The 26,576-nt window shown below is 44.1% G+C and overlaps 1 protein-coding gene across 1 annotated transcript in view; it reads right to left on the bottom strand.

Annotated features, from left to right (window-relative positions):
- Positions 1-7,905: 7,905 nt before the first annotated feature.
- Positions 7,906-26,576, bottom strand: part of LOC138371631 (techylectin-5B-like) — a gene marked incomplete at its 3' end in the record, with an annotated part of 122,696 nt that continues 104,025 nt past the window's right edge. Inside the window, 1 exon segment of the mRNA XM_069336631.1 lies at positions 7,906-7,977. Coding sequence (XP_069192732.1) covers positions 7,906-7,977 — 72 coding nt within the window.

Genomic DNA, 26,576 nt, shown 5'->3' on the forward strand with positions numbered 1-26,576 from the left:
GATTACATAACAGGAACTATAACAGTAGGTGGACCTAATATAATAGTAGCAGTCATTTACAACCCTCCCCTAAATGACAGAAAACCCAGACAGGAGTTTGATAAGAACAATATGGCAACCAATAAAATAATAGAGAGAGCAACTTCAGATGCCTGCAGGAATGGCTCAAGACTCTTAATCATGAGCGATTTCAACTATGGAAAAATAGACTAGGAGAGTGGGGACCTACACGGTGGTGCAGATACCTGGCGACCTAAACTCTTGGAAGTGGCATCAAGGAACTTTCTGAGCCAGCACGTCAGGGAACCACAAGAATGACAGTCAATGATGAACCAGCTAAACTCGACTTGGTATTCTCCCTGAATTAATCAGAAATAAGTGATGTCAAAGTTGAAGCCCCCATAGGAATGAATGACATCAGTGTATTGACATTTGAGTACTTGATGGAGGTAGGGATAACCTATCCAAGGATGGAATCGGAAGGGAAAAGACTAAATTACCGAATTGGAAAATATGACGAAATGAGGAACTGCCTAAGGGGAGTGGAAACAGAACTTAGAGACAAACATGGGAAACAGAACTTACAGACAAGACTGTACAGGATATGATGGATTATGTCACCAAGAAGTGCCAGGAAGCTGCAAACATGTTTATCTCGGTCCAAAAGGAGAAAAACGAAAAGCAACAGAAGAATCCATGGTTCAACCAGGAATGTAAGATAGCGAAGCAACTGAATAAAAGCACATGGAGAAACTACAGAAATAACAGACCACCAGAAAGCAGAGAGAGAGAGATACCAGAGGGCCAGAAATGAGTACCTCAGAGTGAGGAGGGAAGCAGAGAGACAGTATGAAAATGACATCGTGAGTAAAGCCAAGACCCAACAAAAATTGTTTCACAGCCACATCAGGAGGAAAACAACAGTGAAGAAACAAGTAATGAAACTGAGAAAAGGGGAGAACAGATACATAGAGAATGACAAAGAGGTGTATGAAGAACTCAACAAGAGATTCCAGGAGGTTTTTACAAAGGAACAAGAAGAAGCCCCTGCACTAAATGAGGAGGAGGCAAGTCTAGCAACCTTGGAGGAATTTAATGTCACCAGTGATGAGGTCAAAAGGAATATGTTGGAGATGAATTTTGATAAAGGCTGTTGGGCCTGACAGAATCTCACCATGGATACTAAAGGAAGGTGCAGAAGCACTAAGTGTGCCACTCTCTATGGTGCATAACAAGTCACTAGAAACAGGAGACCTACCGGAAAGTTGGAAGACAGCTAACGTAGTCCCAATATACAAAAAGGGTGACAGGCAAGAGGCATTGAACTACAGGCCAGTTTCCCTAACTTGTATACCATGCAAGGTGATGGAGAAGATCGTGAGGAAAAGGTTCAAAGAGCATCTGGAGGGAAATAGCTTTGTAACACACCACCAACATGGGCTCAGAGATGGTAAATCGTGCCTCACAGGTTTAATACAATTCACAAAAATTAGGCAAGAAAGAAAAGGGTGGGCAGACTGCATTTTCTTGGACTGTCAGAAAGCCTTTGACACAGTACCTCATAAAAGGCTGTTAAAAAAGTTGGAGCAACAGACAGGAGTAAAAGGGAAGGTGCTACAGTGGATATTGAGTATTTAAGCAACAGGAAACAGCGAGTAACTGTGAAGGGTGTGACATCAGAGTGGTAAGATGTCACCAGCGGAGTCCCACAGGGCTCAGTACTTGGACCCATTCTGTTTCTAATATATGAAAACAATCTTCCGGAGGGTATAGACTCATTCCTCTCAATGTTTGCTGATATGTAAAAATTATAAGAAGACTCAAGATAGATGAAGATAGACAGAGACTACAGGATGACCTGGACAAGCTGGATGAATGGTCTAGAAAATGGCAGCTAAATTCAACTCAGGAAAGTGTAAGGTGATGAAATTAGGCGAAGGGAGCAGAAGGCTGAACACAAGGTACCATCTGGGATCTGAAATCCTGCCAGAGACAAATAGAGGGAAAGATCTGGGGGTTGATATCACACCGAACTTGCCCCAGAGGCCCACATCAAAAGGATATCATCAGCGGCATATGCTAGGATGGGCAACAAAAGAACTGCCTTGTGAAACTTGTGTAAGAAATCGTTCAGGACCCTGTATACCACTTATGTCAGACCAATCATGGAATATGCAGCTCCAGTCTGGAGTCCATACCTAGTTAAACACAAGACAAAGTTAGAGAAGATTCAGCGATATTCCACCAAATTCATCCCGGAACTGAGAGGTATGAGCTATGAGGAAAGGCTAAAGGAGCTGACCCTCACGTCCCTGGAAAACAGAAGAGTAAGGTAAGATATGATAACCACCTACAAAATTCTCAGGAGAATTGGCAGGGTGGATAAAGACAAACTATTCAGCATGGGTGGAACACGCACAAGGGGACACAGGTGAAAGCTGAGTACCCAAATGAGTCACAGAGACATTAGAAAGAACTTTATGAGTATCAGAGTAGTTAGTAAATGGAATGCACTAGGAAGTGATGTGGTGAAGGCTGACTCCATACAAAGTTTCAAATGTAGATATGATTGAGCCCAGTAGGCTCAGGAGTCTGTACAGCAGTTGATTGATGGTTGAGAGGCGGGGAGCAAAGAGCCAAATCTCAACTCCCGCAAGCACAACTAGGTGAGTATACACTCAGACTGAGGCTGAGATTCAGATAATCATCCAAAGAGAAGATAGAAATGGTACATTGGAAAGGAATGCCATTGTATAACATTTACAGAAATGCTGAAAAAGAACTCGGAAGCAATGCCCACATTGATGGAGGTAACCACGAAAGCAGCCACATCACAGGAAGCAGCAACGCCCACTAGTTAGCTGATGGAAAGAAAAAGATCTGTGGTAGCTGTAGGTATTAAAGAGCAGGAGGGCTCCAATAGGACGGAAAGGAATGATAAGGACTGAGCAGCAGTGAATGAAATACTAAAGGGGCTAGAGATAGAAGGGGCAGAACATAGCATTGAAAAGGATTTCAGGTTGGGGTGGTATAACAAGGACAGAGATCGCATGATAAAGATAGTGTTTTCAAATGAGACCACAAAGGAGATTATTAAAGCAAGGAAGAGTCAATTACAATATGTGGGAAAATTTAAAAAAAGTTTGGTTCGGTCTTGACCTCCTACCCCTCACCCCAGTATCCTCTGAGACCCTGTTATCCACCTAAAATCCGCACACTTATGGAACAGCTTCCCCCAACAACAGAACGCCCCCCCAAAAAAAGGACATGAGAAGGAACAGAAAAATGTGAGCCTCAAGGCAATGTACACTAACATAGATGGGATTACAAATAAAACGAATGAACTTGGAGAACATGTATTACAGAAACAAAGAAACAAAGCTAACAAAAACCATAAAATGCAGTGCTTCCACAGGACTACTGTGTTGTGAGGAAATAGTCGTTGTCATATATAGGCCACTACTAAATAACAGAAGACCTAGACAGGAATATGATATAAACAACATAGCCACCATTAACATAATAGAGAGAGCAGCTTCTGTCGCTAGCAGGAATATATCTGGACTATTAATCATAGGAGACTTCAACCACGGTGAGACAGATTGGGAGAACAGAGACCCCACATGAAGGACCAGACACTTAGAGAGCTAAGCTGCTTGACGTGACAACAAGAAACTTTCTAAGCCAACTTACCAAGGGACTGACAAGAATGAGCGGGGAAGAAGAACCAGCCATGCTTGATCTGATATTTACCCTAAATGAGTGGGATATAAGAGAAGTTAAGTTGGAAGCACCCTTGGGAATGAGTGATCACAGTGTACTGATCTTTGAGTACCTGGTAGAGCTAGGATTTGTCTCCCTCCCCAAATAAGAACTAGGAATTATGAGGAGATGAGAAGTTTCCTAAGGGATATACCATGGGACACAGACTTCAGAGCTAAGTCTGTACTAGACATGATAGACTATGTCACCCAAAAATGTCAGGATGCAGTAAACAGGTTTATCCCGGCCCAAAAGGAAAAACCCGAGAAGTAAAAGAAGAATCCATGGTTTAATTGGGCATGTATGGAAACACAGGAATTGAACAAAAGGGCGTGAAGGAACTTTTGAAATAACAGATCACCAGAAAGCAGAGAGTGATACCAGAGAAGCAGGAATGAGTATGTTAGTGTGAGAAGAGAAGCAGAGAAAAATTATGAAAATGATATAGCAAGAAAAGTCAAGACCGAACCAAAGCTACTCCACAGTCACATCACGTGGAAAACAACGGTGAAAGAACAGGTGATGAAACTTTGAACGGGTGAGGACATCTATTCAGAAAAAGAGGTGTGTGAAGAACTCAACAAGAAGTTCCAGGAGGTTTTCACAACAGAACGAGGTGAGGTCACTGCGCTAGGAGAGGTGGCAGTATACCAGACGGCCTTGGAAGCGTTTGAAATTACAAGAGACGAGGTCAAAAGACACCTGCTGGATCTGGATGTGAGAAAGGCTGTTGGTCCAGACGGAATCACACTGTGGATATTGAAGGAGTGTGAGAGGTACTTTATTTGCTATAGCAAGTGAGTACAACTTGTTATAACAAGTTGTACCTACTGTACACTCTCCATAGTGTACAGTAGGTCATTCGAGACAGGAGACCTACCAGAAATATGGAAGACAGCTAATGTGGTCCTAATATACAAAGAGGGTGACAGACAAGAGGCACTGAACTACTGGCCAAATTACGGTCCTTTACTTGTATACCATGCATGGAGAATGCATGGAGAAGAGCGTGAGAAAAACTTAGTAACATGTCTGGAGAGACGGGACTTCGTGACAAATCGCCAACATGGGATCAGGGAGGATAAATTTTTGCCTTACTGGCTTAATAGAATTCTATGACCAGGTGACAAAGGTGAAGAAAGAAAAAGAAGGCTGGGCGGTCTGCATATTCTTGGACTGTCAGAAAGCCTTTGACACAGTAACCCATAAAAGGCTGATACATAAATGGAGAGACAGGCAGGAGTAACTGGTGAAGTGCTCCAGTGGATAAGGGAGCTCCTAAGAAATAGGAAGTAGATAGTTACCGTGAGGGGTGAGACCTCAGATTGGCGTGAAGTCTCCAGTGGAGTCTCACAGGGCTCTGTACTCGGACCTATCCTGTTTCTGATATACGTAAATTATATCCCAGAGGGTATAGACTCATTCCTCTATATGTTTGTTGACAATGCCAAAATTTTGAGAAGGATTAAGACAGAGGAGGACTGCTTAAGGCTTCAAGAAGATCTGGACAATCTGAAAGAATGGTCGAGCAAATAGTTGCTAGAGTTTAACCCAAGCAAATGTAATGTAATGAAGATAGGTGTAGGGAGCAGGAGGGCAGAAACAACGTATCACTTTGGAGATGAAATTCGTCAAGTGTTAGAGAGAGAGAAAGACTTGGGGGATAATATCACGCCAAACCTGTCCCCTGAAGCCCATATCAAAAGGATAACATCAGCGGCATATGCTAGGTAGGCCAACATAAAGACGGCCTTTGGAAACTTTTGTAAGGAATCATTCAGAACTTTGTATACCACATACGTCAGACCAACATTCACTGAACACTCGCTGATGACCTCTGAATGAATGACAACTATAAATACGTAACCTATTTACTGCAAATACAAATAATTGTGTCAGAACATAAACATCTAACCTAAGCTATATCTAAATAGTCAAAGTAAGCTAATACATAATAAAAAAAATAAAAAATATATATGAGAAAATTCCTATTTTGAATGAGTAGCCCATTAAAGTTAATAAATCGTCTTTGGGATTGGCCACTGGATTGAATGAACATATTCTGAAGATGGCTTACTGAACATTCCTGGTTGCTATGGACAGAACATCGTGCGATAGGAACTAGATTGTAGCTTATATACAGACGCTCTCAGTTAGACCCGTTACGTTTTTTAACATTAATATTATTATGTTTTATTCTTTAAATTTGTGTAACTTTTATACATTCCAACACTGAATACATTCATGAATTTTTCATATGACAACTTTAGTGTGTTGAGGCTTCACATATTGTAATTGCTTATTTACTTATAACCCTATGAAACATTTTGTTATTTTTGTAGTCCCATCCTTGTTTTTCACCACTGGCCATATAGATTTTCATGTGAGGGCTGGTAATATAATAATGGTAATATTATTCCTACAATGTCTCTTCAGAGAGTAAACATAGATAGATTATTCACTCTCATTCAATATCTTGGCAGGTTGTCTCGAATCCAATCCAATTCAAGACCCTAGGGCGGCTAAGCATGGGATGGAAGACTGGGACGAGGATGCAGAAAACTCGAGCAAGGATCAAGTTTCGAGGGGGGGGGTACAGGTTGGTGGTCCAATCACCATGGGTTTAGACTTGGCAGTGATATTTTAGGGAACGCCAACCAGGCATTCTTGTTGTCCATTTGCACCCTCATGAGTAGTTTGTATCAAATACCAGTACTTTGCTTTGCTTCTCTATGTTGTTCATTGTGAAGAACGGTAGAAAAGTTTTGAACTTTGATTTCCTTACATTAACAACGACCTTTTGTTTGTTTCTTAATAACCATGCCCTGATTCAACTCCAAATACCTCTCTGCCTCATGCAGTAATCCTATTCATTTCTAATGAATCTTTTGCGAAGCAATGTAAACGGAATTGCTTTAATTCAATGTACACAGTTTAGCCATCCTCTCCGCTGTCTACAGATTAATAAATGCAGGACAACAACGAGAGCAAATTTATAAAACATGAAGAACCATTAGTAAATCCATGATGTGAATCATTTAGTATAAAACAATAGTTAGCAGATAATGTGCAGTTAGGAAATTTTGTGCCAACTCCTCTTTGCAGAATGCCATGTCTCTTTGATCCCTTCATTTGAATATTTCTGTCTACAGCTAAAATAGAGTTTACAAACAAATTCCTAATTTTAACCTATACGACATCACTGGCTTTTCATTAATATACCCAGATAATAATCACAGTATTTTATATTATTAGAAAAATTTATTTTACTACTTTACATCCAATAAAGGTCAGTCAACATCAGCAAAGATTAGCAAGTGAAACTTGATGAATGGTTGGAAGCTTAATTACAAATACCTTAGGATCACATATCAGTCTCCAATGTGACAGAAGCTAGTGTCTTGAATCTCCCAAGGATCTTTCTCTTTAGATGATTAACAATATTACACATCCCCTCAAGAGCTTCACTTTGTCATGATGAGGGGAATAACGTACGACTCCCTGGGTCGGGTGGAGGGGTCACCTCGGCCAGCTTCCTTCTATTATCTACTGATTGAATTCATTACATTTTCTCTTTACTCGTATGCTAAAAGAAAGTTTGTGAATATCTGTTTCCATTTGCTCTTATGTTCCAAGAGCTTCTATTTTTGCCCTCTTGTTCTAATGGTATTCATTGTGATCATATCCTTATTTTTCTCTCAGTTAATCACCAAAAGTATTTTACACGTTTCCTCTCTGGGCCTTTTTTTTCTAACAACATTAAGTCCAGTTCCTTTATCATCCTTTCTTCATACCACATCCTTTGCAATTATGGAATGAGCCTTGTTACGCGCGTGCGTAATTGTGTGTGTACCTGTGGTTATTATTTATGTTTACTGTTTGTTCCTGCAGAATAGAGCTATTAGCTCTTGGACTCCCGCCTTTCTAACTGATAAATTGTTTTCCCCTCTATTATGTTTACTACTCATATTTCTAACACACGCACACATACACACATCCCCAGGAAGCATTTATATGTGGGTGCTTGTGTGTTTCATTAAGAGTCAGTGAGTCATTCATCAGTGGCTATACTAAGATCCAAATCATAAAAGGATATCATTTTTAGGAGATAAAGAAACAGTGTTCGATAAAATAATAACTCACCTAATGGGATATATATCATAGACTCCACTGGCGTTGAATCCTAGCCTCCGGTAGCCCAGACAATCAGCTGGTCTGTAAGGTGGAACTTTATTATAATTAAATATGCATCTGAAGTGCCTTTATCAATTCATGGAATAATTTATCTCTTTACTCACTTTTTTGGCTTTACGACCAGCGACTTAGTAGAGGTCAATTGCCGAAAGCACCAAATTTATTTTTTAACTCAATAGTCGTTCCATGAGCAATGAGGAAACAGGATGAGTCAGTCTGTATCTATTTAACCGTTACAGATAAAAATTTGGTATATGGGTTGATGTAAGTAACTAGGAGAGCAGTCTTGCGAGTGTACAACCTAGTGTATTACTTTATTTTCGTCTACCAAGCTCATATCCTCAAGTGAGCCAGGTCACCTTAGTGATGAAAGCGCTTGTGGGCAATGCTTAGGACGGGAGGAAGAGAGACAAAGCATAGAGATATTTATTCACTTGGATCGACTAGTCAAGTAAATCTGTGAGAAAAAATTATAAGGGGAAGTTAATTGAGAAATAAACAACTCAGAACAGAAGGCTAATAAAGCCAAGATATCGAGACATGCATGAATATATTAATCTTTAAGTCATTTTGCAATTTAATCAAATCGAAGGGGAAGAGAAAATAGGGTCTTTGATAAGAAATATGAGATGGAATGTACATTATTAGGGTAATAATACTTTATTGTTTTTGGTCATTGGAGATTCAGATTCTGGTCTGAAAACTGCGAGACCGTCTAGACTTAGTTACCTGGACGTGTCTCAGCCAGTCCTCATGAAAAGGTCAAAAAGTTGGTTAATCCATCAACCTAAGCCCTTGTTTATTAATTTCCTGGCCTACCTTACCTGATGGCCACTAACACTTCCTGTCCTCGAGAAGCCTGGGGCTTGTCGAAGTCCCCTACATTTGTCCTGATGATCTTTTCCAGTAGTTTTTTTTTTAAATTTAACAGTTTTGGCATTTACGGCTTCGGCGGGAATTGAAAACACTTTACACACGAATCACAACTGATGGCAATCGAACATTTCCTGAGAGGTGCTTCACTGATGACCTCTGTTCAAATAGCAACTCTATAATTTGCTTCACTTACTTACTAAAAATAATTACCAACAGAACCTAAGTAGTGTAAAGTACGCCTAGAACCGTACGCAGCACCTGAGCAGGTGAGCTCATTAAGCCCCCCTGCTCAGGTGAGCACAGGTGCATAGTCCCAATAGGGTCTATGGGGATTCCCCGGATGTTTTGGCACGTGGCGGATGCCTGCATCCGGCTGCGCGGGACCCTTTGATCGTGGGTTATGTTGGGGTGGAGGGAGTCTATGTGGTTGGTATGCGGTCATGTAGGGGGGAGTAAAGGACGAGGAGGAGAAGAAGACAAGAATAGTAGTAGATGAATATGTATGGGTAAGCACCGTAAAGTTAATCCTGTGTGTAGATAGATAGATACGACTATGTAGGTTATGTTAAGGATATGTTGAGGGGGAGGGTCGCCCCTCCCCCTACATGGCACGGATATGTTGAGGAGGGAGGGGTTCCCCTAGCTGAGAGGGTAGGAGACCGGAGGGAGGGGAGAAGGGGAAAGGGAGGGAACAGGTGTGGCAGTGGAGCCATTATTTTTTTCTTAAAGAATGACTGTTTTCTGTGGCGAATATCCGCCGCTCCCTGTGGAGAGGGATTCCATGGGTGCAGATGTGGCAGTTCCGTTCGCTGCTGGGGCGCCCCTGTGTCACCCGACGCACCTGCAGCTGTTGTCGCCACTCCACCGGAAGTTGTGCTGCCGTTGGTTAGTCGTCCTGATCCAGTTGATGTCCTTGATGCTCCTGAGCCCGCCATCGCCTTCTTCGTCTTCTCCTGCTGCTGCACCTGTCGTGTTGTCTTCGCGGTGTGACCCGGCCGTGCTGGAGGAGGAGGAGGTGGATGAGGGTCTCCTACTGTGTTGGGCCTGGTTCCCCCTGTGGTTGAGGCTGCTGCTGTTCTGCAGCATGCGTCTGTGCGTCCTGCCCATGTTTCTGACTCTGTCTCTGGTTCTGATAGTTTGCAGCCGGTGCCCAAACGTTTGCGCCGTTCTTCTTCTACATGGGCCGATGTGGGGGACTTCAGCAACTGTGCGTCTTCCGACGTCGACGGGGAGGTACCGGGTGCATCGCTTTTTACTGCAAAGGTGGTGGCGGAGGTCCATGTGCCTCTGGCTGCAGATGCCAGTTTCTCCGACTTACCGTCTGTTTTCTCTCCTGCAGGGGATTCTCCACAGTGGGGGGTGGTTGCTCCTCCTGATGTCGATGATGTGGGTGCTGGTGCTGGCCGTAGCATCGTCATGGTGCTCAGGAAGGATGTCCGCCATGGAGGATCCCAGCCGGTGCACCCTCCTGTGGTTGGCGATAGGGCCAGTGAGGAGGTCGAGGTGGGGCCTGGTGCGTGCCGTGTTGCGCTGCCTGGGCCTCGGCCCCCTGGGACGCCCCGTTTACCGCTCATCTTGTCCTCCGGGGAAGCGCATGATAAGGTTCACCCATTGCAGTTCGACATTATTGACCGGGTGCATCCTGTTCCTGGAGCCCTTCTTCCATCTGGGTTCTGGGGGGTCAGTGCTTTATTGTCGATGTCCCTGAGTTAATGCCAAATCCGCTTGCACTTCCTGGTATTACTGTCTCGGATGACGTCCTGTTGCTTTTGGAGGCGTATTGTTTGTGCTTTCCGGCAGAAGAGTACCTGCATAAGTATGAGTTATCGGTGTAGTTGGTGTGTGTTTGTGTTGTCCGTTGTCTGCTTGTTTGTCTTTGTTCTGCTTGTTCTTTGCTTCTGTGTGGGTGTGTGAGTGGGTTTCTTCCCGGTGCCTGCGTGCACGGGGATGTGTCTTTGTGTGCTTGTGTGTGGTGTGGGTGTTTCTTCCTGGCTCCTGCGTGGGCCTGTTCTGGTTTGTAAATGACATATTGTACTCTCTATCTGCTTGTTTATCATTTGTTGAGAGCCCTTCGGGCTGCTTGGCTGTCTGTGTTGGTTCCTGTTCTGGTTATTTTATGCTTGTATATTTCATTTTTTGTTGTTATATGCCCTTATGTTAGTTTGATTGTACTACATGTTTATGTCTTCCTATAGGCCCCTCAGGCCGGTGATTTTGTGCGTTGTTTGTTTAGTTTTTTTTCAGTTTTATTGTACTTGTGAACATGCTTTGCATGTAAATATATAAATAAAAAAAAGTTAAATAATATTACCCAATTTGAGGCTCTATTTTTATTATATATACAATGTATGTATTCATTTACTGTAAAGATTGTGCGTGTAAATATTAAATGTGTTTCTACATTATGATATGCTTTTACAACATATATATATATATATATATATATATATATATATATATATATATATATATATATATATATATATATATATATATATATATATATATATATATATATATATATATATTTGATGTAACTAATTGGTACCTGTGTAATATAATTTTGAACATCTTTTATAATTTTAATATGAAGGATAATGAAGACTGATTTTTAATCTTTCTTCCATGATGTCTTAAGTTTTATTCCAAACTGTAAGGTACGGCTTAATTGTGACTAATAAACAGAAGTCAACTATTTTTTGTCAAAGAATCAGGCATTGTGTATGGTCTAATTGTACACAAAATGGTTCGACAACACACATATTTACTTTATTATTAAGCCATATACACAGTATATTATTAGGTTAGTATGTATTAGCTCAAGTAAGGCTTCATAAGGTTCATTTGGATTAAGTTATGGTAATTTACGTTTCATTATGACACGTTGAGTAACGTAGACAAGTTTTGAATGTCGGTTGGCTTATAATACTCTCGACACGGTTCTTCACGCCTCCTGAATGAACCCTAATGATGAGCGGAGGTCTGGATACCTGCTTCCCCTGGAAGCTCTCCAATTATATTCTGTTTTGCGATTTTAGAATAAGAATTTTGATACTGCCATCTGGCATACCTGTTCAATGGTCCGGATTGTTACTATGCCTGGCGCATATATCTCTTGGGGTCAAAAAACAGTTGAAAGATTTTGAACGTTTTCTGGCTGGTTCTTTAGGCAGGGAGACGGTGTGCGCCGAGGTGCTGGGAGTTGGCAGGTCTTGGTGGGCTTGGAGTTTCCTTAGACATGTTGAGCGGTAGGCTTGTGCTCTGCTGAGAAGCACTGGATGACTTTTTTTTGCATTTTAGACAGAGGCCGAATTATTGGTTTGGTACCCAGTGTTCCCTGTGTGGGAATGGTCCTGTGCTTACCTCCCTGAGGCACTCCTGGGGCTCCCAACTATCTGCCTATCCGTGTGTTTATTCGCCGCAAGGCAAGTTTGTTTACGGCAACAGGCGACGTTTATTTAGCCATTAGGCTTTATGATTTACCCTTTAAAGGTAAGCCAAGATACTTCCGATCTGTAGGTCGTCTGGCGCCCTTGTCGCCAACGACAACACAGTTCTTCAGGCTCATTCAATCCCTCGATTGTCGTATCCCCTAAATTGACAACAACACGGTTCTTCACCCTTTTCCTTGACGGGGCAAGTGTGAGAGATAACAGCCTCCAATACGACATCCTTCACAATACATTCTGCTTCATTGGCCACATTTGGTGCTTGAAGAAGGTGTAAGGATCCCATCCCACTTCGCTGTTTTTTGGTGTCGGGTTACCGGGTCACATGCGATCCCAGGAGAGTCGTCGCCCCTCAGTCAACAATACCGCTCTTCAGTGCTAGGTATTTATGTATTCTAAAATTCATAATTAAATGTTTTAATTAAGATACTTGTTATTTCTTTAATGAGCTAATTTAGGTTAGCCAGAGGGAGATTTGTGTGCAGTGGCATATTGAGTATTACCGAGTATGGGCCATGATGCATCAGTAATGTGCTCCTAGGCATAAAAACCTATCCAACCTTCACATGAACTTGTCATGCTACAAAAAATTTTAACCCACCTTTATTATGCTCCTCCTTTTCATTTCTTCTCATATTTTGTCTACATTTTATATTAATACCATCAATCACGAAAACTACTTGTATACAATATTTAAGGTTGCCACAAGGTCTCAAATTTGGTTTAGCCAACGTTGCGCAGTAAGTTCTGCCAACCTATTTATGACTACACACAATAACGTATCTTATATTTTAAAACGAATGTTGCCACACATTTCAAAAACTTTCCAGGTAAGTTGTGTCAACCTAAAATAGTTTGCCGGTCATTACCCAACAGTTTCATGCTCAACAACCCACAAGGTAGAACAGAAAACGAGAGCTATTTCTCACCAATAGGGTTATACTCATGAAACTGCCTATCTGGCAACGTTATAAAATCTAAGAAATCCCATCAGTTCAAGATCCAATTGTAAATAATCTTCACCAGGAACAATGGGAGGACCTTAGAAATGCTGCTGGTTTCATGTCCTGATCGAGGACACTAAAGAAAGAGTGCAGCTCTCAGGAAATTTCAGATTTTAGAATACCATACACTCCTTTGGACTTAACCACAAGAACTAACCAAGGGAAAATTTAATAAGTGCGAATAGGTCACTCCACTTTTCTGCAAACATAACCTTGAATGGGAGAGTAAGAACAGACCAGATTCAGTTATCTCTCAAGAAAGCTACTCTATAAAATGAGACCTCTATATCTCTGACTATGATGATTCCCTAGAAAATATTAATACGACGAGTGTATATGGGATCCAAGAACCCTCCAACATAGTTCTAGATTATTTTCTCACCAACAAAAAGTTCTAAGACATTTTCATATCATGAAAAGACATTTTCATTCGGACATGGCATGACTGTCTGAATGATCTCTCAGACGACCGTGAAGTATGAATCTTCCCAGACTAAATTTTTACCAGCCCTTCAAATACATGTGATAAACAGGGACGATCGCGCTGTATCTCACCTTTCTGTATTCACCTAGTTGTATTCACCTAGTTGTGCATGCAGGGGTTGAGCTCTGCTCTTTCGGCCCGCCTCTACTGTCAATAAATCAACTGTTACTACTATTTTTTCCACACACACACACACACACACACACACACACACACACACCAGTGTGTGTGTGATTTGGGGCCGGTGGCTGAACGGACAGCACGCTGGACGCGTGATCCTAAAATCCCAGGTTCGATTCTGGGCGCCGGCGAGAAACAATGGGCAGAGTTTCTTTCACCCTAATGCCCCTGTTACCTAGCAGCATACAGGTACCTGGGAGTTAGTCAGCTGTCACGGGCTGCTTCCTGGGGGGGGGGTGTGGAAAAAAAAAGTAGTTAGTAACAGTTGAGAGGCGGGCCAAAAGAGCAAAGCTCAACCCCTGCAAACTCAACTAGGTGAATACAAATACACACACACACACAGGAAGCAGCCCGTAACAGCTGTCTAACTACCTGGTACCTATTTACTGCTAAGTAACAGAGGCATCAGATTGAAGGAGACTCTACCCATTTTGTTTCTGCCATCAGCTGAGATCGAACCCGGACCCTAGGATTACGAGTCCAGAGCGCTGTCCCCTCAGCTATCAAGGGCCCCCCAAATAATATTGTGTGAATCAGTGAGGGATAATTTAATGTATTGTATATGATTTAAAAGTCCAATGCATACATGTGGCTCATATTATCTTCCTCAATCATCCCGTAAACAGACATCATCTTTGAAAAAATCGTGGGCTGCACTCCTGGGTGTAAGGCCCTCATTACTGAAAGGGTGACCGTGGGTGGAAGCATACGGTGCAGCAGCACAACACAGCTGTTCAGCTTGTGCCCACAGCATGACTTAATTCTAAAGAAATAAAGAAATAACTGCGATTATTTTACGGAATTAAACAACAGCAAACGCAATGTTGGTTTATGACGTTCACAGCAAAAGGCAAACATTGGCAGCACACAGCCGCGGTTTGGCGCAGTTACGTCTCGTAAAACGTTATCTCATGTTCCTTTCTAAAATAAACTAGTCGAAAATTATGATATAATGCACGTCTTAATGAAACGAATATCTGTGCATAGTTTGCACATACATACTGTGATCTACATGTTCAGTGATACAAATGATATTATTGACAGACCATAGTACCATTGTACATGAAAAACCATAGAAAGACATTGGAAACATGAAGGAAATATTATTTCTTCAATACGTGCAGTTCCCATGTCGCACAAAGTATGCAGATCTAGGCTGAAATCTGACAACATTTTATGACATTGCTAAACACACCAGAATTACTTAGTGATTTGTAATCAAGCATGAAAATGTATACAGTAATATACAAAGTGTTAATACACTGTAATAGCAAGAAACACAATATGTTTTATCGTTCTAAGCTAATAATATAGTGCGCACCTTAGTAACGCGAATATATTTGAGTATTTCAATGTTCCACAAATTTTAGTACATACATTTTTCGAAAGATATTATTGAATAATATAACCGGAAAAAATAAGAGAAAAGCAAATCAGAGACACATTGTAAAAGTTTGATGGTTGCAACTCCCGCCCCTTGCCTGGCGGGGCGAGGACCCTGGGGCACATGACCTGGGGCAAGCACCCTGGGGCACATGACCTAGGGCGAGCACCCTGGGTCCCATGACCTGGGAAGAGCACCCTGGGGCACATGTCCTGGGGCGAGCACCCTGGGGCACATGTCCTGGGGCGAGCACCCCGAGGCACATGTCCTGGGGCGAGCACCCTGGGGCACATGTCCTGGGGCGAGTACCCTGGGGGCACATGACCTGGGGCGAGCACCCTGGGGCACATGACCTGGAGCAAGCACCTCGGGTGGCGCATGGCCTATAGGGCGAGCACCCTGGGGTACCTGGCCCAGGGCGAGTACCCTGTGGCGCCTGGCCTGGGACGATCACCCTGGGGTGCCTGGCCAAGGGCAAGTTTTCTGGGGCGCCTGGCCCGGGGCGAGCACCCTGGGAGGCCTGGCCCGGAGTAGTTAAAAAGGGGCTAATGACCGGCTATATTGCTTTTTTCCCAAGCCAGTCATTGGCCCCTGCTTTTTTTCAATTTCCCCCCCCCCCCCCAAGCTGGTCATTGGCCCAGATTTTTTCAGATTTTTATCCGGGTCAATGACCGACTATTTTGTTTTTTTCCTAAGCCGGTCAATGCCCATGGGATAAATTAATTTTTTCCCCAAACCGGTCATTGTCCCCTGGGTATTTTCAAAAATTTTCTCCCTATCGGGCATTGGCCCTGAAGAATTTTCATTTTTTTGTGTCATTTCTCAAACTGCTTCAATCCATCACATATAGTTTGTGCAAAATGGAAATACAAAGATTCCCTCCTAGGTCCCGCCATGTCGCTCAAGGGGACTAAAAAAGCAGCCTTCCGTCTGGGCCCGTTTTCTTTACCCCAGCGAGTGATTGCCAGCCTTCTAGTCCCTTTAAATTTCGTTCTAGGGGATTAAAAGGCCGGCTCCCGTCTGGGCTGTTTTGGATTATCCCGGCAAGTGATTGTTCATCTTCTAATTCCCCTTTAATTTCGCTCAAGGGAATTAAAGTGCCGGCTCGCGTCTGGGCTGGTTTTTTTTTTGTTACCTAAGTGACCAGGACAGGTGCATTCATCTTCCCACATTAAACCCGATTTCCTTAATGACATATTTCCATACTGTTTCCCATTTTCAATGATCATTTTCTAGTTATGATTACATATTGAGCATACGAAATGAAATTGCATTAGGCCTTTTTCAGGATCTCCTATTTACTTCCAATCTATGTTAACCAAATACATCAACTGCTGCTATTAGAAGAACTGCAGTAGGTCTATTCCCTATTAAATTAATTCCTCCATTCATCTCCATTCATATGCTTCAATAATGTCACTCCATTAATATTCAGAAGGACCTATTTGTCCCTCTTACTTATCTGGAAGCTTTATATTTATACTGTCCACCCAAGGATTGTTTATTGAGCATAGGAATGCATGAAATCCACTATCTCCCATTCGTATGAAACAAGGGAAGCAACACTGAGCATGAAATAACATGTATCTCACTTACGTCAGCGTTCAACCCTGTTACCGAACCAGTATTTACCCAGGTCTTTTCCTAAATCTAAACTTATCCAATTTCTACTGTAAGTTCTACTGAACTTACTGGATCCTGTAGCCCCTCCGAGGCACAAACCAGGGTTTTACACAACTTCCCCCTCGTCACGGTCCTTGTTGATTTGTTCATTTGATGCATCACACAATAGTGATTTCTGTGTGTAATGAAGTAAGGGCAAAGAGGGAGAACGGCCTATTGACATAGCTCGAGTGCATGGGGGGGAGTTGTGTAAAACCCTAGTTTGTGCCTCGGAGGGGCTGCAGGATCCAGTAAGTTCAGTAGAACTTCGGTTTCAACACCTTTTGACCATGTCGTAGCTCAGTCGATTAAGGCAGCGTCTGGGATGCTCTCTGACGCAGGTTAGCATCCTTGTCACGGCCCTTGTGGATTTGTTCATATGTGTTATTATATTACTTTAAAAAAAATCAAGCCATACCATCGCTCAGACATTTTCATTTATTTCTCCCACACTGCCAATCCTGAGCATGCATCATTATTGCTCAAAACACTTCACTGGAACACATATCCATCTATACCCAATCAAAATACTCATTCAGTGTAAATATATATTGTGACATAAAAGGGAAAGAATAGAGCAGTGGCTATTCCAGCAGGTGAAATGCCAATCACATTAAATATAAAAAAGTACAACAAAGTAAATAAAACTGCTTCTGATCTCTTTACGGTGTGAGAGCTGCGAGATAAATTCCAAAAGAATGAACAACTTAAATATTTAATATAACAAAAATGACTTTAACAACAAATAAAACAATTCCCATATTCTACTTGGCAAGAACACAAAACAAAATGCAAAAAGAAATATAAACATGTGAGAGTTACGTAAATAGCAAATAATGATGCAAAACACAATACTTTATACAAGAGCTGCTCGAGTCTACCGACACCCGACACTACCGACAGGGGGAGCGAAAGTTGACCTTGCAGCTTTGAGCACGAAGAGTATTCTGTGGTCATGCCGGTGGTGAGCTGCTTATATAGGCAGCCAGGCCTAGTGTAGGTGGTGTTACGTACCCCTATGGGATACGTATATAAATAATAAATAATTACTTATATATTATATCATTAATTGTATGTGTATTACATCATTACTTGTATGCTTATATCATTACTTGTATGTGCTGATATGTTATATTGTGGTAATGATCAGTGGGTGGACCAAACCGTGTGAAACCATTATTATTTTTGGGTGTGGTGGTCAGCTAGTCAGCTTCCCGTGAGAAAGTTATATTTTGTACTGATCAGCTTGTGGCAAAACTGTGGGAAACTGTTATTATTTGTTCATCTAGACGGCAATATTGTGGAATATTATTTCCTGATATATTGGGCAGTTGCCAGCAATTTCATTTTATTTTATAATTATATAACTATTATATTAATAACTACATTACTTCTGTTTATGCATGTAAATCTGATCATTCCTTAATGTAGTTAATTAATTCCCATTATATGGCTCCATTTAAGTAAAATTTATATTAATTAAAAACTGTCACTCAAAATGTTGTGCAGAAGCGAGATCGGCTTCCGCCATGAGAAAATTATTCAGTAACTGTTTGGACACAGGAAGGATCACATCTAGGAGTTAAGTGCTGTTATATTATATCTATTATGTTCTGTTGTAGTATGTTAGTCTGTGGAGACATAATTTTATTTTGATTTATATGTGATTACCCATCTATTGATTGATATATAATACTGATAATTAACTGAAGTATATTTATAATACACATTTATTTTTATATGTGTGATTACTTATTTCTAAAGGGGTGATTAATTTTAATTCTTGCCTGTACAAACCATGGGATTATACTGGTGACACACCTTGAGATTGCAGCATCGGTAAATGTCCCTAGACTACAATATTTTGTTGCTGTTACGTGTCACGAGCATTAATGTACGGTTTGTAACAGTGATTTTGGGGGTTTGGCTGGTAGATATTGTTCCCACATATATTTAACTTATGGTAATCTAACCTTGCCTTCCTAGGTACCAGTGTGCTTAGAAATCTGTGTGTTTAAGAAACTTGCAATATGCCATGCCAGAGTCATCCTATGTTACAAGTAACCTACGTTTCACGATTTTGGAGGTAATTCATCCAATATTTTGTTTGTGCAGTGAGGCCATGCAAATTTTCAGTGTCGTGACAATTTAAAGTGAAGTGTAGTGCCGTACCATTCTGTTAATTATCTTCTTGAGAATAGGTGCAGTTTGCACGAAGGGGTAACCCTCCCGATGACTGCACCAGGACAGATGTAAGGAGACGCGTTGATGGTGAGGAGGAGAAGAAAGTCAAAAGCGGTAGATGTGATGGGCCGTAGAGAGAGGAGTGACGACGAAAACAGAGGCGAACGTTAGAGGGAGACTCCCCGCACCGGGGGGGCAGGGCGTCATGATCATGGCGGCAGCTGATCCAGGCACGGCGTAGCCGTGTGCGCAAGACGGGAACTAATACTTCTACGGAAACTTACGTATCGGAAAGCGCAAGCAGTACGCTTCCCAAATCACCCACAGGTCGGCGGGCAGCCGGCCATCAGGCAGTGCCCTCGGCTGAGACATCCTATCCGGCACCCTATAAACAAACTCCTTCTCTGACGATACCCAGATAGTGGACGAGCACCACGGGATCGGAAGCACCCGGGCATCCCGATAAGGGCCCAACTGCGGACCCTCACAGGACACGACCCCAGCAGACGGGACTAGGCAACCCCCAGACCGAGGCAAGGAAGGAGGGGGAACAGCAGGGGATGCAGGCGCGGCAGCGACCCCACTACAAGGCACAGGAGCCGAGGCCCCCCGGCGCACATCTTTCCGCAACATTACGACGAGGTCCCGATCATCAGGGACAACCCCCCACTGCGGGGACCCAACAGCAGGAGACGCAGGAGGGGGGGCACAGGTAGCAACATCGGAGCTCCGCACAGCACCATCATCCTCGGCGGGGGACGCCAGCTGAGCACCATACTCCCCTACCTCCTCCCAAGGCACACCACGAAGGGGAGACACACTCCGAGCCCGCCGCGAATGCTTCGAGACAGGCCGCACCACACCACGCCCAGCAGTCCCCTCCGCAGGCACGGCCACCATCTTTACATCCACACAGGCCACATCCGCACCGTCTGAAGAGTCCACAGAGGCCACATCACCCACACTGTCTACATCATCCACGGAAACAGCCTCAGAACACCGACGTGCACGCTTCTGCAAAGAAATGGAAAGAGCAGAACTACAGTAGTCAACACACACAGGCACGGCAGGCACCTCACCTTGCCGAAGCACCCCCTCCAAAACAGCAGAACCCGCGTCCCCGGGAGCCGGTATCACATCCACAGGCGGGGGCGGGACATGAACCTTCACCGGGACACCCTTCACTACACGCAGCGCAGGCGACGGCCCGACACCCCCACACACCGGCTCAACAACCCCAGGGGCCACAGCAGTCACCTGACGTGTCGCACGGGCCGTAGAACTAGCCTCAACAGGCGGAGCAGCAGTCAGGCACCTCAAGCACAGCACCCACACCGTCCGAACGCAACAGGGGCGGAAAATCCTCCGCACGAAGAACGTGCACCCGACCAGATGCTCCCACGTCGCACGCAGCAGCCAGATGACCCTCGTGACCACACCGATAACAGATGCGCGGTTGACCCCGGTATTGGCAGCGGAGCGTGTAACCCAACACGGACATCGACGACGGTACACTACACTTCAGCGACATCGTCAGGGTGCGGGAGCCGTCAAGCATACCAACACAGTGCCCGGCAACGACCTTATTCCATCGAACACTTAACACTGTCCCAAACCGTTCGAAACAGGAGGTTAAAAAGTCGTCCTGAAATTCGAAGGGGGCACCATGCACCGCCACAGACGTCAAGGTGACACTAAAATTCACTACCTTAACGGAGCCAGCAGTATCAGGGAGAGGGTAAACACGCCCCTCACACCGCTCGAGAAACGCCTGAAAGGCAGCCTGGAGGCGGAACTTGACCACAGCACGGTGGCCCTGAAGCAGCTGGATGCCCACCAGGTCCGACAGCTGCACATGCAGCACGTCCACCAGGGCGACACCAACCAATTGATGGTCCACCGGCACCGTAACCGCCAGACCAGCTGACAGCGTCCTCTTCATTGGAGGGCGTGACGTCCCCATGGCTAAGGCAAACGTCACCCTGTCAGTGGCAAACCCCCACCAGCAGGGCAAACAAGCGATCCCCAACGTAAACACTAGCCAGAAGCGGAGAGACCTCAGGAACGTCCGACCTGGCCGGCGGTCACCACGCAACTCCCTGTTAATTATTTTAGTCAGTCAAGTGCCAAGTGTTAATTAACCATGGAGGATCAAGTGTTGTCGCTGTTGGCTAATCCAGACTTTGAGGGAATTAAAAACCTAAAAAAGTCTGCCTTAATAAATATGGCAACAAAGTTAGAATTAACAGTCAGAAATAACATGACTAAAGCACAAATTCTGACAGTCATAGTGACACATTTAGTAGAAAATGATGAGTTAGGAGAGGAATTTCTGGAGAAAGTAAAGGAGGAGACTAGTGAGCAAATTGCTTTAAGGCGTCTTGAGTTAGATGCACAATTAACGTATGCTAAACTTGGGGTTCAAGAAAAAGAAAATGAATTTGCAAGCAACAGAAAATATTAGAGCTTGAAGCTCAGCAGAAGGAGCTTGAAACTAGACGTATAGAGATTGCCGCACAGTTGCAGTTAGAAGCAATTAAGAAACAGCAGTTAGAAATTCAACAACAAATGGCAGAGGCTAACCACAGACTTGAAACACAGCGTTTGGCAGCTGGGCATGGTAATACTAGCAATGTTTCAAATAGTAGTGATAATAATCCCATAAGGATAAATAAATACATAGAGTTACCCAAGTTCAATGAGGAGGATCCCGAGGTTTTTATCTCACATTTTTCTAAGATTGCAGTCAGTATGAACTGGCCAAGGGATCAATGGGTTGCAATCATGCAAAGTCAACTGAAAGGACGAAGTCAGAAGGTTTTTGCATCCTTGCCTGATGAGAATAGTTTTGACTATGAGTTTGTTAAGAAAAGCATCTTAAATGCTTACCAATTAAATCCGGAAGCACACAGACAAAAGTTTAGGAACCTAAAGAGTGTAAGTGATCAGACAATAGCCGATTTCAACCGTCTAAAAGTTAATTACTGCAACATGTGGCTAAAATCACTTTCAATAACCGAGTATGATGCTCTTAAGAATCTTCTTATAACAGAAGAAGTGATGTCATGTCTCCCAGACAAATTGTCTACTTTTATGGCAGAACACAAAAATATAACAGACATTTATGAGCTGTCTAAGCTCGCAGATGAGCATGAGTTGTTGACTAAGGCCCAGTTTAAAGCCCAATCACCTAAGTTTAACTGTAGAGTAAATTATAATGCTCACCGAACTCCTTATCAGTATAAATCCAATCCTAGTGCTCCAGTTACTCCCATGAACTCTTCTCTTATAAAACCAAAAATTGTTACTCCATTGCCAGGACCATCTAACCCTAGTAATGTTAATTCTAAACCTGCAGTTGGTTCCACAGGTGTGTCCAATGTCATGCATTGTACACATTGTAAAAGAAGAGGACATGTGATTGCTTCTTGTTATAGTTTGTATCCTGAATTACGGCCAACTGGTCTTATTATGAGTAGAGGATTGCAAACTAATAATTCTCCATGTACTACAGTCAATCCCCATTGGATGGCTGAATTTAAACCATACATTTCTACAGGTAAATTATTGTGTAAAGATGGTAAGAACAGTAAGACTGTTCAATTACTCCGTGATACTAGAGCTTCCCAGTCTCTTATTGCCCAGAATGTACTTGCTGATGTTGACACCCGAAATCTTGGTGAAGTTGTGCTTCTCCAAGGTATTGCAGGTAGTGTGCAACAGGTGTCTTTAATGCAAATTAACCTTTATTCTAATTTTACTTCAGGATGGTGTAATGTTGGTGTAAGTAAACAACTGCCTATTCCAGGGGTAGATATTATTTTTGGTAATGATTTTGGCAACCGAAAGGTTGAAGGGACCAAGTGCCCCATAATGTTAATTAATCCCAATAATGTACTAGATCAACCAGAAGCAGATGATGGCATTATATACCCTGCTTGTGTTGTAACTAGATCAATGACAAAAACAGGTGAGAGTAATCCTGTCTTCACTAAGGTAGCTGTTCTCAAGACCAGGACCCCTTCAGTAAAGGAGTGGGAGGTGGATCTTGAAGATTCTTTTATGACTCGACTGGATGATGAGAGTGAGGCAGTAGTAGAAGCCCCGCCGAACCTAAACCACATGGAAAGTGAAGGTGTGGAGGCTGAACTATCTGTACATTGCCTGCTTGTCTCCACTAAACCAGTTGTCGAGAGTGAGGCCGAAGTAGCTATGGCTCCAATTTATTCTGATCAATCAGGAAATCTGATCAATCAGCTACTAGGTTCTTGCCCGCTTGCTACTGAGTCTGAGTCATTGCCCTTAAGTGTTATACATACTACTGGTCCTAGTTTACTTGAGTGTATTTCTGAGGCTCCTGATAATGTTGATGCATTGGAGGAAGGGACGGGTTTCTTTTTCAAGGATCGACTTCTGATGAGAAGGTGGAGACCCAAGGAAACTCCCTCATCAGATGATTGTGAGACCAGACCCCAACTAGTTGTCCCCAATGTTTATCGTAAGCAGGTCCTGCAGGCTGCACATGATGACCCCATGGGAGGTCACCAAGGTATCACAAATATGTACCATAAAATGTGCAAATATTTTTACTGGCCGAAGCTAAAGAAAGATGTGGTCAGGTATTGTCATAACTGTGTACCCTGTCAAATTGTAGGCAAACCAAACCAATCTGTGCCCAGAGCACCATTGCAACATATTGTAGTTCCTGATGAACCATTTTCTCATGTTGTAATAGATTGTGTAGGTCCTTTACCTAAGACTAAGTCAGGTAACATTTTTATGTTTACTCTTATGTGTATGACGACGAGATTTCCTGAGGCATACTTTAATACCAAGACTCATAATCTCATCAAGTTTCCTGTCGGGGGTTCGGGCGGGAAGGTCGGCCATCTTGGCGCGCGGATTGAACGCTCCTGGCTGGACTTTCTTTCCACACCTTACCTGGAACTCATCTTTAATTCAGCTGGCTTCTTTGGGCCAGTGTGTGCTCACTGCAGCTACCCAGGGGCTCACAGGACCGGGGGAGGCCGGAGCCTCCCTAATGGACGCCTCCCCGAGCGGGGGCGCCATGGATGTTGACAGCAAGTCCCAGAGAGGAAAACGTCTGCTAGAAGATGAGTCGGCTGATGCTGCCCCAGAGCGAGATGCTAAGAGGATATCCTCCCCTTCAGAAGACCTTAGTCTTGTGGTACCCCGTTCCTCGTTTGTGGTAGTCCTAATCCAGTCAGAATCAGGTCAGTGCGTCTTTGCAAATCCTCGTACCTTAGGTGCAGCAATCGAGGCTTCCACATTGTGGCCACATTGCCTGCCTGAGACCATACGTACCCTGGGTAGGGGTGCAGCAATGAAGCTACATATCAGAAAGGAGGCTCTATCACACATCTGTGTATCCGACATTAATAAGTTGGGGGACTGGCCTGTCAGGTGCCGACAGGTATTGTCGCAGGAGGAGGAGTCTCGGGCCCGGTATGGGAAGATTGGCCCAATTGACCAGAGTGTAGATGTGGATGACATCCAGGCCGCTCTGCAGGTATTAGGAAGTGCATCAGTGAGATTATTGGAAGTTACCAGGATTCGCGGAGCAGCAGGGCCGACATCCATGGTCCGTGTAAAGTTCGATGGGCACCTCCCTGACCGAGTGGCACTACACAGGACCTCGTATCAGGTTCAGCCCTACAATTTCCCTGTTTTACGATGTTACGCCTGTCATCTATTGGGCCACAGTCGCCTGACCTGCCGTAATACAGCACGTTGTGCAAACTGCGGCAAAACTGGCCATTCAGACAGAGATAACGGTGGGTGCTCTGCTGCACCTCGCTGCTTTTTATGCCATGGCCATCATAAGGTTACGTCTAAGAGTTGCCCTGTATATCTTGAGGCCCTCCAGTTGGACATCGATCACAAAACAGCGGGGACACCTCGACATGAGCTGTTCCAGAAGTTGCGTACCCTCAATCAGCCTATCGCTTCTTCTCGCCTCCAGGTTCCCCCTGGTCGGGCCTCTTCACAAGTAGGAACTAGCAGACGCTCTTGCCTGTCCCAGTCACATGCCACATACGCCCAGGTTGCTAATCGATTTTCCCTCCTGGGTAGCCTTGACATTGACGGAAACTCATCCACGGATACAGACATGGACGCTCAGTCTCGGCCGGAGCCTAGCACTCGTCACCCTCCTGCCTTTCCTCAAAGAAGCCAACACCGGCGTCGTCGACACTCCCATCGATCAGGAGGTACTGCTCCAACAGACAGCCCTGATGATCCTCTGGTCCCCCAGGCACTTTCCCAAGGGATTGTGACACCGGGGGAACATGAGGCCCAGAGTGAGGCTCCCACCAGTCGCAGACGCCGTCAAGAGAGTTCGCGAGCCGACCACCGCTTCCGTCAGGCAGAGAGAAGCATAGATCAACATCCTCTTGACTAGAAGTCATTGATACCACATATTTTACTTACTTTGTATGAAGGTTTTATGGCTTTTTCTAGTGGTTCCCCCTTTGGAGACGTCTGTGCACTGGTGGTCAAAAAGTTAGCTGTTGTATTTCAGGGATAATGGCGCCCCATCCTGAGAATACTGTGGTGTTTTGGAATGCCCGCTCCCTTTTTAAGAAGACGCAATTTTTACGCAATTTTATCGCCAGCGCACCACCGTTGATCGTGGGACTCTGTGAGACTTGGCTGACAGACGATCTTTCCTTCACAGTGCCGGGGTATTCTGTCTATAGACAAGATCGGCCAGTACGAGGTGGAGGGGGACTTGCCCTCTTGGTCAGGGACTCAGTTCCCAGCTCCTTGCTCCGGATTCACTCCTTCCCGGGTGGACATTTAGAATTCATGGCAGTGAAGGTCGCCCTCTCCCATGGGTGGGGCACCTTTGGAGTTCTGTATAACCCCTGTCTACCGGTAACGAAGAAGGAACTAGAACACTATTTTGGTCAGATCACAGACACCTGCCTCGTCATGGGTGACTTTAACGCTCGGCACTCATCATGGCAACCCATGCTATCGGGTCGCCACCACAACATGGCTGGCCGAGCCCTATTTCAGTTTCTCCTTGACTCCCCAGACCTCTCCTTACTGACGCCGCCAGGTTTGGGAACTCGGATAGACCCACTAAATGGCCATTCTTCAACACTCGATCTTTGCATTGGAAGAGGCCCCTTCACGATGGCGCAGATATGGACCGGGCCGTACCTGGGTAGTGATCACCTGCCCATCGTCATCTCCTTCGGGGGCACTGTTCGTCCTGCTCTGACCTCCCGTAGATCCAAATGGATCTTCTCGGAAGAGGGGTGGCATGGCTATGAGGCGGATGACTGGTTGACCCTTCCCCCAGTTACTGCAGATCTCCATGGGTCAGCAGATGCTCTCTCTGAGTCCCTCTTCAGTGTAGGCTCTCTGCA

The sequence above is a fragment of the Procambarus clarkii genome, chromosome 36, assembly GCF_040958095.1.
Source record: "Procambarus clarkii isolate CNS0578487 chromosome 36, FALCON_Pclarkii_2.0, whole genome shotgun sequence".
NCBI lineage: Eukaryota > Metazoa > Arthropoda > Malacostraca > Decapoda > Cambaridae > Procambarus > Procambarus clarkii.